The sequence below is a fragment of the Haliotis rubra genome, unplaced genomic scaffold (assembly GCF_003918875.1).
Source record: "Haliotis rubra isolate DU_JTF1 unplaced genomic scaffold, ASM391887v1 Scf1256, whole genome shotgun sequence".
Lineage (NCBI taxonomy): Eukaryota > Metazoa > Mollusca > Gastropoda > Lepetellida > Haliotidae > Haliotis > Haliotis rubra.
Genome location: NW_025765177.1, coordinates 14,478 through 27,231, shown reverse-complemented (window position 1 = coordinate 27,231; position 12,754 = coordinate 14,478). Strand labels below are relative to the sequence as shown.

Below are 12,754 nucleotides of genomic sequence, written 5' to 3'. Positions count from 1 at the left end.
CTCAGATGTATTATGGTTAATTGTTACTATAGAACACATTGCGTGACAGATTAGCGACATCGCCAAAATAGCAGGGTAAATGTTTGCTGTGGTACATTCTGTGCTACAGTTTAAGGACATCCTTCTGACTTACTCTGTCATCTAACCCATCACAGCCATAGTGATAATAGTCGTAGTCACCAGTAACCATGGCAACATCACTCCCTGGGGAAGCAATTCCTTCATGAATATTCATCTGTAAATCTGTCATGTTGATAATATGGCACTTCAGCTGAAACATGAAAAAGTGATTGCTTGAGTTGGATTTTACACTGCTTTTTGCAATATTAATGCAATATCATAGCAGGGACATCTGAAATAGTCTTCACACAATGTACCCATGTGGGGAATTGAGCAAGGGCCTATGGTGTGACGAACGAACGCTTTAACCACTAGGCTGCCCCACCGCCCCTACAGAGAGTACCTCACTGCCAGAAACATGAAAGAGAACCTGGAATACCACATGCAGGCACACAACATACTATAATTACAACAATAATCCAGCTGTGTTAAGGATTCTAAATGATCAAATATGGGCTGGTAAAAAGCATTGATTGATAATATGAACAATAACCCAGTCATGAGGATACTGTGTGTTGTAATATCATTTTATAATTAACATTCTGTTTCCGCTTCATTTTTATTTCACCTACAGTCCATTTTAGTAATTGATCAATTCCTAATTTTTGTATCAACCCCACATAGCACAGAAAGTAAACAGTAGCTGAAACACAGCCAACTTGTCTGTCATTCATTGACCCCATATATGGCGTAACAGACATCATGACAAAGTGACATACAATCAACCAAGTTACACAATCAATACCCAATCATTTAGCATTTAGCTCTTTTGGGGGTTATGGGTATTTTAGAAACTCTAAGACAAACAGATCTGAGATATCTTAATATATATGATTACCTCTCTGTCACAGCAACATAACAACCCTTGTTCCTGGGAGTAATGCAGCTCATTCAAATATTTAGTCAGAGTGAGTGAGTATGTCTGGGTTTCACACAGCTTTAAGCAAATTATTCCAGTCATATTATTGTGGGGGACACAAGAAATGGGTTTCACACATTGTACCCATGTGGGTAATCGAACCTGGGCCTTCTGCCTGACAAGCGAACACCTAAGCACTAGGCTACCCCACCACCCCTAAGTCAGATTTGTTGCTCAGGTTGTACTACAACCACCACTGCTAACAATAATTTTCCAACACAAATTATAGCACAACAAATGCAATAGAAACAGTAGTTGACATATGATATACAGTCAAACACTCTAGCTTGTGGGCATCTGAAAGTGCTGATGAAAATAAGTTTTCCAAGTTTTGACACAAACACAAAGCCATGGCTGAAGAAGGAATATGCAGGGATCAAGCATTTACTGTAGGACAGCCCTACCTTTGACACATTAAAGTTCGGAGCAACAGTTTTTGACTGTAGTATCACTTCATATTTCAAGCCAAATAATATCAGTAACCAAACCTTATAGTGTATTGTGGCAGAATGGTGTATTCATGTTAATATGGCATATGGCATTTTACTGGGCAAACGCTATTAAACCAGAAATAGTGCGGTCTGGTACCAGCAGCCAAAACATGCAGTACATCATCATACAAGTGCAATATTTGTTAATTCAATTTTACCTCACCTCTTTATGTGATATGCTATGAGATCTTTTAGCAACGACAAAGGGGCATATGCTGTGTTGGCTTATCCATTCAACAAAGGGCGGGTAACTCTCAATCTAGACGTCACCTGCCCTCCAAGATGGCGGCGTCCACCGATCACGAAAAGATTTCGAGAAATGATGAAATCGATGATCTCTTTCACGATGTTATCATGTCCGAAGAAAAGTAAGGCTTTGTGTTTATGTGAATTCTTTAAAAAATTAAAACGTCGACTGATCACAGCAATAATGCCATTCGAAATTACAACATAGCCATAGTGTTCGACACACACAGGGGCTTAAAACTGCCATCAACTTCAAGTTCTCTACCGTCACTGACGAGGTCTTAGTGCTCAACACACAGCCAACTGCTTTTCATTGATATTTACGATGGACGGATGATGAGATATGGTATTTGGGTGAAATGATGCTTGTAGTTCGAAATGTAGAGGAAATATGTGTACACATGTTCTATGAGTGGCATTTTAGAGTGAGTGAGTTTAGTTTTACTCCGCAATATTCCTGCAATATCACGGCGGGCGACACCAGAAATTGGCTTCACACATTCTACCCATGTGGAGAATCGAACCCAGGTCTTCAGCGTGACAAGTAAACTCTTGGCCCACCGCCACGACATTTCAGAAGCAACATATGGGTCATGTCTTAAAATCATGGTTCTTGGTTAAGGTTAACCTACCAAACCCTAATTACAACGATTACTGTGAAGCTGATCCCACAGCTGCCAAACTGAGCAATCACCACTCTAAAACTGCAACCTGGTAAACTGCATTCTTGCGATTCACTTTTAAAAGGTGATATACAGTAAAATCTGAAATGAAGTCTTTTTAAAGCTCATAAAAACAAGTATCTTGATGAAGAGATTTTTTTCTATAGTCCACATTTGTAGACATGGATGTTTAGAAACAACTCATGCTCCTGAAACTACCAGGAGTTTATGAACAGAGGTGTCATCACATGATCTGGACTTCATAGTAGAGTGAGTGAGTTTAGTTTTACTCCGTTATAGCAATATTCCAGCAATATCAAGGTGGGGGACAACAGAAATTGGCTTCATGCATTGTACCAATGTGGGGAATCGAACCGTGTCTTTGACGTGTAAAGCAAATGCTTTAACCACTAGGCTACCACACCACCCCTCATAGTAGAGAGAGAGACACACACAGACACAAGCGAAGAAAGAAATGAACAGAAAAATTATTTAAACACAAATAAATTAAATAAATCTGACAATGTTGCATTTAAATATACATGTCACACCATTTTATATCAAAAATATATACCCCATTGCCCATCCCTATGACAGCTTTTTGTTACACAATAACCCAATTGAACAACCTAGATCCACCTCCGACTGATTAGTAATGGTTGATACTAAATAAAAATAGATTCATGTTTATCCAAAAAAACTGACAAACACCCCAGTCACTTTGAAATTTATGCATGAAAAGTTTCTGAGGAAAAACATGAAGAATATATTTTATATTATCTGTGTGTAACATATCTTTATAAGTTTTTTCAGACAACAATAAAATCACATGATTTTTATGGTGTAAATAGGTATACTTTTTTTGTCATTCAACTTATGTTAAGAAGTTTATATTCAATATGTTTCCTTTACAGTTGATATGTGTGTGGTGATAATGCCTGTGTGTTGGAATGTTTGTCCCCCAGGAGCCAGGTGCAGGGGTTTACTGAAGGGAGAGCTGAAGGGGAGAGGAGGGGACTGGTGGATGGATTCTCTCTCGGATTTGAGAAGGGAGCAGCTATTGGTTCAGAGGTAGGGCTAATTAACTCTGTGATACCACACAAGCTATGACACTAGACTGATCGTGCTGATAGAACTAAGACTACAGGTTTAAATTAATAGTTGTCAGTCATTGAACATGGAGAGCTTGTGTGTTTTCACGGATTGTATTTTGAGTGTTGTTGTTTAGTCCACATTTCAGCTTCATGTTTGCACCCAACATCCAAAGGAAGGCCTAGCATGACTGGGGGAAGAGTTTGTAAATGGGATGCCAGTCAAAACATGGATTCCAATAATCCAGTCTTCTTCTTCCCATCTAACACGGCTCAGGGCTAACTGCTCTATCTCCTTTCAGGTCTTTCCTATCAGCTTTGCTTCTGCCTCTGTGTCTCAGGTGATGCTTGATGGTGGCTTCTGGGTTTTTCCGATCCAGCTCAGTTTCCCCTTCAGCATTTCCCTTCCATTTGCCCTGCTCTTCGCCATAGCTCCTCATTGCTGATCTTCTCAGGCCATCAGATGTTAATGATGCGCCTGAGACATGTGTTGATGAATAATTCAGTCAAGATGACAAACATTCCTTCATTTGTTCACAAATCCTTCTTCTTCAAGTCTTAGAACATATGTCTTACGTATAAGCACTCTGCCATTCTTTTTAGTTATTGTCTGTTCCAAAACATATATTGATGCATTTTGATAACCATAGGAGCAAAATTGACCCCAACAGCAGTTTTATTGGATTTTTTTTTAACGTAAAATATCCTTATTTAATATACTGCACTGCAATATTCTAGCGTGTATGTAATCAAGTGTGGACCAGACAATCAAGTGATGGATATGAGCAATGTAAGAATGTAATGGCATGCAATCAACCAAACCTACCCTCTTGTAATGGCCTCTTGTAATGGTCTCTTGTAATGGTTGACAAATGGAAGGATAACCATATTTTACCCCATTGCTATTGATGGATAATGCAGAAAGCTGTTGCATTATTCAACAATGCATTTAGCAATATACATGTTTAGTCACCAGTCTACTTGGGATATTGGTGACCTAGTTGTCTAAGGCACCACTGTGTTGTGCAGAATTGATTCATCCCTTGAACATGCCCGAATATATGATTATGGGTTTGAATCCTGGTTCTTCTTGATTATCTTCCGAGGTTGGTCTGCACCATACCCATGTTTACTAGTAGCACCAAAGTGGTAAATCTCTGAGACCTACAACACTTTGGGCTTTCCTTCCACACTAAGCTCACCAGTCAAGCTAACTCACTCACTCACCATTTTTATGAAACTCAAAGTTTTGAAACAATGATTGTTACCTGCACTCAGGCTGGTACCTGGCAAGTGTATGATATGGACAGTGTGTTAAGAAATAACTACGAATCAGCAATGTTTCAACACTGTAGCAAATGGACAAGTTATAAATACACACATAGGAGCTATACACTCACTCACTCAGCCATATTCAGGATAACTATTTCAGTGTGCAAGAAACTGAATGGAATATGAGGACAGGGCTGTAGTGGGGCTGATAACACATGAATACACACCGTTATACACTCGCTCGGCCATAATCAGGATAACTATTTCAGTGTGCAAGAAACTGAATGGAATATGAGGACAGGGCTGTAGTGGGGCTGATAACACATGAATACACACAGTTATACACTCACTCGGCCATAATCAGGATAACTATTTCAATGTGCAAGAAACTGAATGGAATATGAGGACAGGGCTGTAGTGGGGCAGATAACACATGAATACACACAGTTATACACTCACTCGGCCATAATCAGGATAACTATTTCAGTGTGCAAGAAACTGAATGGAATATGAGGACAGGGCTGTAGTGGGGCTGATAACACATAAATACACACAGTTATACACTCACTCGGCCATAATCAGGATAACTATTTCAGTGTGCAAGAAACTGAATGGAATATGAGGACAGGGCTGTAGTGGGGCTGATAACTCTGCTATTTGGGAATGTGATATAATCAGCTGTTCATGTTGATTCCCTGGATTGTGAAATGTAATACAGTATTCAATTTGTGTCTCTCTTGGTATTTGTTTACTGGTAACCTTTTCACAATGTATCCATCTTGACAATTCATGTTTTGTCAGTTTCATAAATATAGTATACTATATATAAACTCCAGTCATGTTGGTCTTGAAACTTTTCTCTTTGTGTCTCCAGGTAGGGTTTTACCAGGGCTACGTTGAGACATTACAGGAACTGAGTACACGAGAAGGGGAGGCCAAGCCACGGTGAGTTTAATGTTAAGATCCAAGGTCCACATGCACGGTCCAAGGTGACACTACTTATGTGATGATCCTCATGATTATATAGTGGACCCAGGTCCAGGTTACGTCATCTCGTTGATGCAGCCAGGTATTGATAACACAGGACTGGACCCCAGGTCCAGGTTAGGTCATCTAGTTGATGCAGCCAGGTATTGATAACACAGGACAGGACCCACGATCCCGGTTTAGCTAGCTGAGTTGTGTGTATCAGGGTCATGGTATTTTAGTACATGGGGCATGACTACTGACAATTTGAGACATGGTAGATTGTTTCAACATGCTCAAGGGCTCCACTTTAGAGATGATCACATTTGATAGCAAACACTGACACAGGTAGGGCTCACCACTCACACAGGTGTAAATTACTCAGAACAGGACCAAGATCCAGGTTTGGTTTGCTTGGTGATGTGTCAGGGCCATGGAGTTTTAGTATGTGTGACCATGGTTTCATATAGCTAAAATATCGCCCCATGAAAACCATCCTCACACACACTGACCCATTCAACAAGATACCCCACTGTTTTTGTGAACAAAGAATCCCATATTGTTCGCCTTTCACACAAAGTAGATTGGACACACTTGACAAGCACCTCTGTCCAAGAGAGACTATATGGATGGTGCATGAGTGAGCGAGTGAGTTTAGTTTTACGCCTCACTCAACAATATCCCAGCTGTATGGCGGCAGTCTGTAAATGATCGAGTCTGGACCAGTCAATCCAGTGATCAACAGCATGAGCATCGATCTGCGCAATTGGGAACCGATGACATGTGTCAACCAAGTCAGCAAGCCTGACCACCCGATCCCGAGGTGGTCCATGAAGGTCGTTGCATTGTTGGTTTGTTTTTTGGGGTTTTTTTTTTTGGGGTGTGTATTTTTGCAACCATTACAGATGAGATCTGTGAATTTAGTTTTTGGGAAAGGTGAATATTATGCCATTATGTGGCCTCTGCGACACTGGAATACTGTGGATTGTGTGAGACTGGTTTTTCGTTTGGCAATATTCTAGCCACATGAAGCCATGGGATACTGTGGCTCCACAAACCCATAAATCCATTGGATACTTTGGCTTTGTGGGCCAAAAATGTATGGGATACTGTGGTTCCATAAATGACCCAAGCAAAACCATCACTGACATCTTTCCATTATTCACCAGGGTTCAGAAGTCTCTGCAGGCCCTGGCGGCCTTGTTGTCCCAGTTCCCTGTGGCAGATGTGATGAACCAGACTCTGTTTGACGACCTTGAGAAGATACGTGCCAAGTTCAAACAGGTAGAGACAAAGAGGGGCTTTTATCAGAGGATATTCCTTTCTACAGTTGGTTAAAAATGTAAAATGTCAATGGAATAGCAAAATCAGTCTCAATCATATGCAGACTGACTGACTGACTGAGTTTAGTTTTACGCCGCTTTTAGCAATATTCCAGCAATATCACGGTGGGGGACACCAGAAATGGGCTTCACACATTGTGCCCATGTGGGGAATCGAACCCGGGTCTTTGGCGTGATGAGCCAACGCTTTAACCACTAGGCTACCCCACCGCCCCATCATATGCAGAACATAGTAGGGTGTCATAGTTAAAATTACAGTCAAATCCCGATGAGTCGAATCGCTGGGGACCAAGTAATAAATTCGACTTATCCATGTATTCGAGACATAAGTTTGTCTATGAGGGTAGAAGAAAAGATGATCCAGTCCTAATTCCTCCGCCTAAGCATTTGTTTATCTAATGATTTCCCTATCACTAATAGGGGCACCTTATCAGTTCCAGTCTGATTAGCACAGACAGTGATTTCCGTAAAATCACTAATCTGCCTTTTGAACTCACCCGTCAATGGCGGAAAGGTGTGAGCTGCGCTGGTTTGTTAATTGGATCAGTTTGCTACACCAATCAACTTCTCATTGAATGACTTCGGCTTATGTATACAAGATTGCTGTTGTTTGAATCTCATGGGACCAACTTTCCTTTTCGAGTCATCGTGTGTATTTATGAGACGAATTCGTGTAACCGGTATTCAAATGATGACAACTATAACAGGGAATGGTCGGGACCGACGGGTACTTCGAGTTATGCATAATATTCGAGACACCGGCATTCGACTCATCGGGATTTGACTGTATGTGAATTCATCACTAAACTTTATTGATGACACCAGGGTTTAATGCTGCTTTGAACTGTATTTGAGTTATGTCATGGCATGTCAGATTAATGGGAGGGGAAAGACAGAAGTGAGTGTGTGCGTGAGTTTAGTTTTATGCCGGTTTTAGCAATATTCCAGCAATATCATGGTGGGGGACCCCAGATATGGGCTTCAGACATTTTACTCATGTGGGGAATTGAACCTGGATCTTAAGTGTGACGAGCGAACACTTTAACCACTACGCTACCCCACCGCCTGAAGTGATGTGGGTAACAGACATTTACCATATTGGAAAAATACTTCAGTATGGATATGGTGCTTACAAATCCAGAGACATAATTGGGGCAAAGAGGGATTCAGACTTACAATCATGACTTGAGTCACCTAAGGTGATGGACCCGTGAAGGTCCAGGTTAGAATATTGGCCTTCAGTAGCCCATGCTTGTCGTAAAAACCGACTAACGGGATCGGGTGGTCAGGCTCGCTGACTTGGTTGACACATGTCATCGGTTCCCAATTGTGTAGATCGATGCTCATGTTGTTGATCACTGGATTGTCTGGTCCAGACTCGATTATTTACAGACCGCCGCCATATAGCTGGAATATTGCTGAGTGTGGTGTAAAACTAAACTCACTCACTCAACTAAGATGATGAGGGCACCTAAGCCGTCGTTTAGTGTTGACGCATGTGAAAGTTGTGGCCTACATGACATACAAATGTAGCTCATATAGGTATGTAGGATATGCATGTCACCAGTTCAAGATATAGTTTCCCTAAGTTTTGATCAGATGCCTGTGACATTTCTTCAGTGTTTTTGCTACTTCAACATGCATGTATAAAGGTCTGCTTGACAAGGGTTCTGAAATAAATGTCATTAAAACTTCCAAACAGGACATTGTCCTAATATCTTTCATATTAACTAATATCTCTGTTTTTAATGTTTATGGTTTTGTTGAGGTAGCTTGTAAATTTACTGATAATAGGACATATAACAGGGAAGAGCTTTTAATGTTTAGTTTTGTTTTACTGCATTTTGAATGCGCTATGTGCAGTGTTAGAATGCATGTTAGGAAAATATATGCTTTAAAAAATCCCAATTATGAACAATATAACAATTTTTTATACATTTCTTAGAATCCTAAAATGCTGACATTATTTATGTTGAAAAGATATTTTGAGATTGTTCATGTATCTGTTAAATACTTTGTGTTACCAGGTAACCTCCTTACTGGGAATCAGCATGTCATATGGGTCTGAAAACAAGAGCCAGGGCATGTCTTTCTGAGAGACACCTTGCAGGGACGTTACCTGGGCATTGTCAGACTACAGTCTAGACCGCTGATGCGTCACACTCAACACTATACAAGACCCATGAAGATCCAGATTAGAATTGGCCTTCAGCAACCCAGCAGCTAATGGGATCGTGTGGTCAGGCTACACTGCCAGTTACGTATATGGATGCTCATGATAATGATCACAGGATTGTCTGGACCAGGCTTTAAAAATTACAGAACACTCCCATATACTATACACAATAACAAACAAACATGTACAAGGTTTAGAATGGCAGCCTGTAAGTGATCAAGTCTGGACCAAACAAACTAGTCATTGATAGTATGAGGAACGTCATGAGCTGTTTGGGTAGAATGACATGAGATGAAGCGAGTCACTGAGTCTGAAAACCTGATCCATTTAATCGAATCTTATGGCAAGCACAGACCACTATAGTCCGTTTGGCTCAAAAGCGGACGGATGAATTGCAATCTAACTCGAAAACTAATAAACATAAAATACTCAATGAAACGCTGATCATAATTAAAACATCATACCCACTCTGTGAGGTTTTTGCAGAATTTTTGTCCTAAAAATAATAAAGTTGTTTAACAATCTATCATTAAAATATTGACACAGTTGACTGTTTGTTACGAGGGAGGAGTACAGAGAAAGGGACAGCCAGGTGTTAGAGAAGCACGTTAATGATTATCACGTGCAAAGTGCCGACAAAGCTATTAATTCATTAACCTGTGCTGTGCAGTCTCCATCCTTTCTCAAACACCTGGCTGTCCCTTTCTCCCAATTGCGCAGATGGATGTTCATGCTCCTGATCACTGGATTGTGTGGACCAGACTTGATTATTTGCAGATAGCTGGAATATTGCTGAGTGTGGCATTAATCATAGGGTTCCAACAGGACCTGGAAACTTCACCCCCCATTTTCCAGTTTTGGAAAAATCATGGAATTTGAAAAAAAATGGATAAAATTATGGAAAAATCATGGAATATTCTTGTTTTTTTTCTTTAAATGAAGACACACTTTGTTCATCGTCAGGGGAATTAGCTCAAATGGTAGAGCGTTCGCTTAGCATGCGAGAGGTACACACACACCTACACCAGTTCAGCTGATTTTCAAGAATACATTTAATGAAGACATACCAGCGTAATTGTCAGGGGAATTAGCTCAAATGGTAGAGCGCTCGCTTAGCATGCGAGAGGTACCGGGATCGATACCCGGATTCTCCAGTTCTTTTTGCACTTTATAGTTTTGTGAAATAGTCATGAATGTCATGAACAGGGGGACTAGCACACATGACAGAACGCCCCTAATTATAACGTAAACATTCCCTCTGGATTATGGTAGCCTTATTCCTGTGGATTCACAGAATACATACAGAAAATCAAAATACATTTTGACACTAAGTCATAGCTATTCCTAGTGGTATACCTAATCTACCCCTGAGTTATCTCCCTTGATCTTGACGTCACTGTATTGTTCTCCTAGAACCCTTCATATAATGACGTGCAGAGAAATAAGTGAAATTTTCATTTCAAATCAAGTCTTCAATTCTTCATATATAGGTCAGTTACAAATCGCATTTCATTCAATATTTCATCGCATTGCTGTTTTGCATCTATATTATATATATTTCCAACGTACTTAGGGTCTGAAGTTTTCACGCCCTTTTTGATTGACAAGTATGGTGCAGAGCAAATGTTTACAATGTCAGGAATTCAAGGCGGATGTTGATCCCCACTCTCTGTGTGCTTCCTGTTATAAAGACTTACCTTGCTCAATATGGGATCGATGCTTATTGTGTCAGGAAATGTCGGAAGAAGATTGGTTGTTGATGGACAAATCTCGCTCCTTAGTTAGGAAGCGTAAACTTTCATCGTCATCAGAATGCTCTAAGTCGAAGAAAGTTCAGGGATCTCCGCCTTTATCTATAAATTTGAACCGAAGTCTCGTTCTGGATCTAAATCAAAAACCTCTCCCCAGTTGGATATATCTGCGTTCTCAGAACTTTTGGCGGGATTTAAATCCGATATCCAGGCGGCCATTGATAAATCTGTACGTGATATGGAGATGAGGAATGACGAAAAATTTGATCGCCTGTCCAAACATTTGGAAGATTCTGTATTACCCGGCAAGATGGCAGACAGCCGTAGGGGCTTCGTGGTCGATGGCAAGAACCGGGAACCCTACGGAAACCAGGGGTGCTCTGACTGAAAAAAAGCGGTCATCACGCCTTTGCGTACGTAGGAGGCCGGTCCCCTCAGGGGAGAAGCCTAGGGCTTCAAGCGACGGAAACCAGGGGTGCTCTGACTGGAAAAAGCGGTTATCATGCCCTGGCGTAAGTAGGAGGCCGGTCCCCTCAGGGGGAAAAGCCTAGGGCTTCAAGCGACGGGGATGGAGTTGGCCCAACCGGCTCCTGATCCGGGGTGACCGGGGCTCAGGCCACACACCCCGCATCCTTTGGCCCCGGAGAGCCAGTCATCCGTGGCTGCTCCCTGTCGCATACAGCCTGCTATCCTTCCCCACGGTGGGACGGCCGCAGGACTGTCACGGACTGGATACTGTGCCGAGTGCACAGGATCCCTGTTCCGGCTTGACATGCCACAGGGTCGGCGGCTATTAAGAATGGGCTTGTCAACCCAGCAACCGAGAGCCACGGGCCATCTTTTCCATGATGGGACTAGGCAGCAGGACTTTCACGGGCTGGATACCGTGCCGAGAGCACGGGATTCCCGTCCCGGATTGAGCCATGATATCGGATAGGCGGCTATTGACAACGGCTTGTCAGCCCAGCAACCCGACAGCCTCGGGCCTAGCGGTTTGATCAGAGCATACGGCCACAGAACTGCAGGCGTATACTGACACGGATAATCCGTCCTTGAACCCGTTGGTGTCTGACTTGGCCGATCTGGTTGCTTCATCGGTATATCCCTTCTCACAACCGGAGTTCACTATGTGAGAGGGTTTGCTGACAGTACTAACTATGGATGCTTTCGGAAGAGGATTTCTCGCCGGGTTGAATTTTTATGGAGAAGTTGGAACTATTATGTGGTCTTTATCCCAATATCCTTCCACCTCCGTTTTGAGGATCAGGGAATTGACATACCCGCGAAGTTGGGTTGCTGATTACTGCCAGAAGGGATACCCAAGCTGTCCTTGTCGCATTCTTCATTACTTAAGAAACCATTGGAGTATTATAACTTAGGCCTCTCCAAGGCCACGACATGGGATAACCTGCCCAGGTCTACACCATTCACGATAGATTTATCACGGCCAGTCTACCTAACTTGGATAAGGATTTTGCCCTCTTACAAGAAGTTAACGGCTTCCGGGAGCAAACACTTCCGTGTACAATAGCGAATCAAGGAGTTAGATATGGCTGCTCGGACATCCATTGGTATGTTATCCTATTCTTGCTGGTTTGCCGCGGGTCTACGGGCTTTGCTCCTCCAGTTTTCCAAGTTTACTCCGGGTTATAAAGGACACAGCTCAAGAGGGGCGTTGGCGCATTTTTTACCTGGACATGGTTTATCTATCTCTAAC

The 12,754-nt window shown here is 41.9% G+C and overlaps 2 protein-coding genes and 1 non-coding gene across 3 annotated transcripts in view; 2 read left to right on the top strand and 1 right to left on the bottom strand.

Annotated features, from left to right (window-relative positions):
• The window catches only part of LOC124266425 (ufm1-specific protease 1-like), a 51,205-nt gene extending 49,428 nt beyond the window's left edge, over positions 1 to 1,777 (bottom strand). Inside the window, exons 1-2 of the mRNA XM_046701234.1 lie at positions 1,694 to 1,777; positions 134 to 271 (exon numbers count right to left, since the gene is read on the bottom strand). Coding sequence (XP_046557190.1) covers positions 134 to 250 — 117 coding nt within the window. The 5' untranslated portion in view covers positions 251 to 271; positions 1,694 to 1,777. The remainder of the gene's footprint in view (positions 1 to 133; positions 272 to 1,693) is intronic.
• A 28-nt stretch (positions 1,778 to 1,805) lies between these two features.
• LOC124266421 (protein LTO1 homolog) lies at positions 1,806 to 9,697 on the top strand. The gene is made up of 5 exons (XM_046701230.1): positions 1,806 to 1,898; positions 3,404 to 3,509; positions 5,676 to 5,746; positions 6,937 to 7,051; positions 9,138 to 9,697. Exons 1-5 carry the CDS (start codon positions 1,813 to 1,815, stop codon positions 9,204 to 9,206), a joined length of 447 nt encoding a protein of 148 aa, XP_046557186.1. The 5' UTR covers positions 1,806 to 1,812; the 3' UTR covers positions 9,207 to 9,697.
• A 670-nt stretch (positions 9,698 to 10,367) lies between these two features.
• Positions 10,368 to 10,440, top strand: Trnaa-agc. Its single transcript has one exon. It is a non-coding gene; the product is annotated as a tRNA-Ala (tRNA).
• Positions 10,441 to 12,754: the final 2,314 nt, after the last annotated feature.

What these genes read in the sequence shown, in the direction of transcription:
- LOC124266421 (XM_046701230.1), top strand. Translation starts at nt 1,813, where the DNA reads ATGGCGGCGTCCACCGATCACGAAAAGATTTCGAGAAATGATGAAATC. An exon ending in GAGCAGCTATTGGTTCAGAG is followed by an intron (nt 3,510 to 5,675) that starts GTAGGGCTAATT and finishes TTGTGTCTCCAG; the next exon opens with GTAGGGTTTTACCAGGGCTA. An exon ending in TACGTGCCAAGTTCAAACAG is followed by an intron (nt 7,052 to 9,137) that starts GTAGAGACAAAG and finishes TTGTGTTACCAG; the next exon opens with GTAACCTCCTTACTGGGAAT.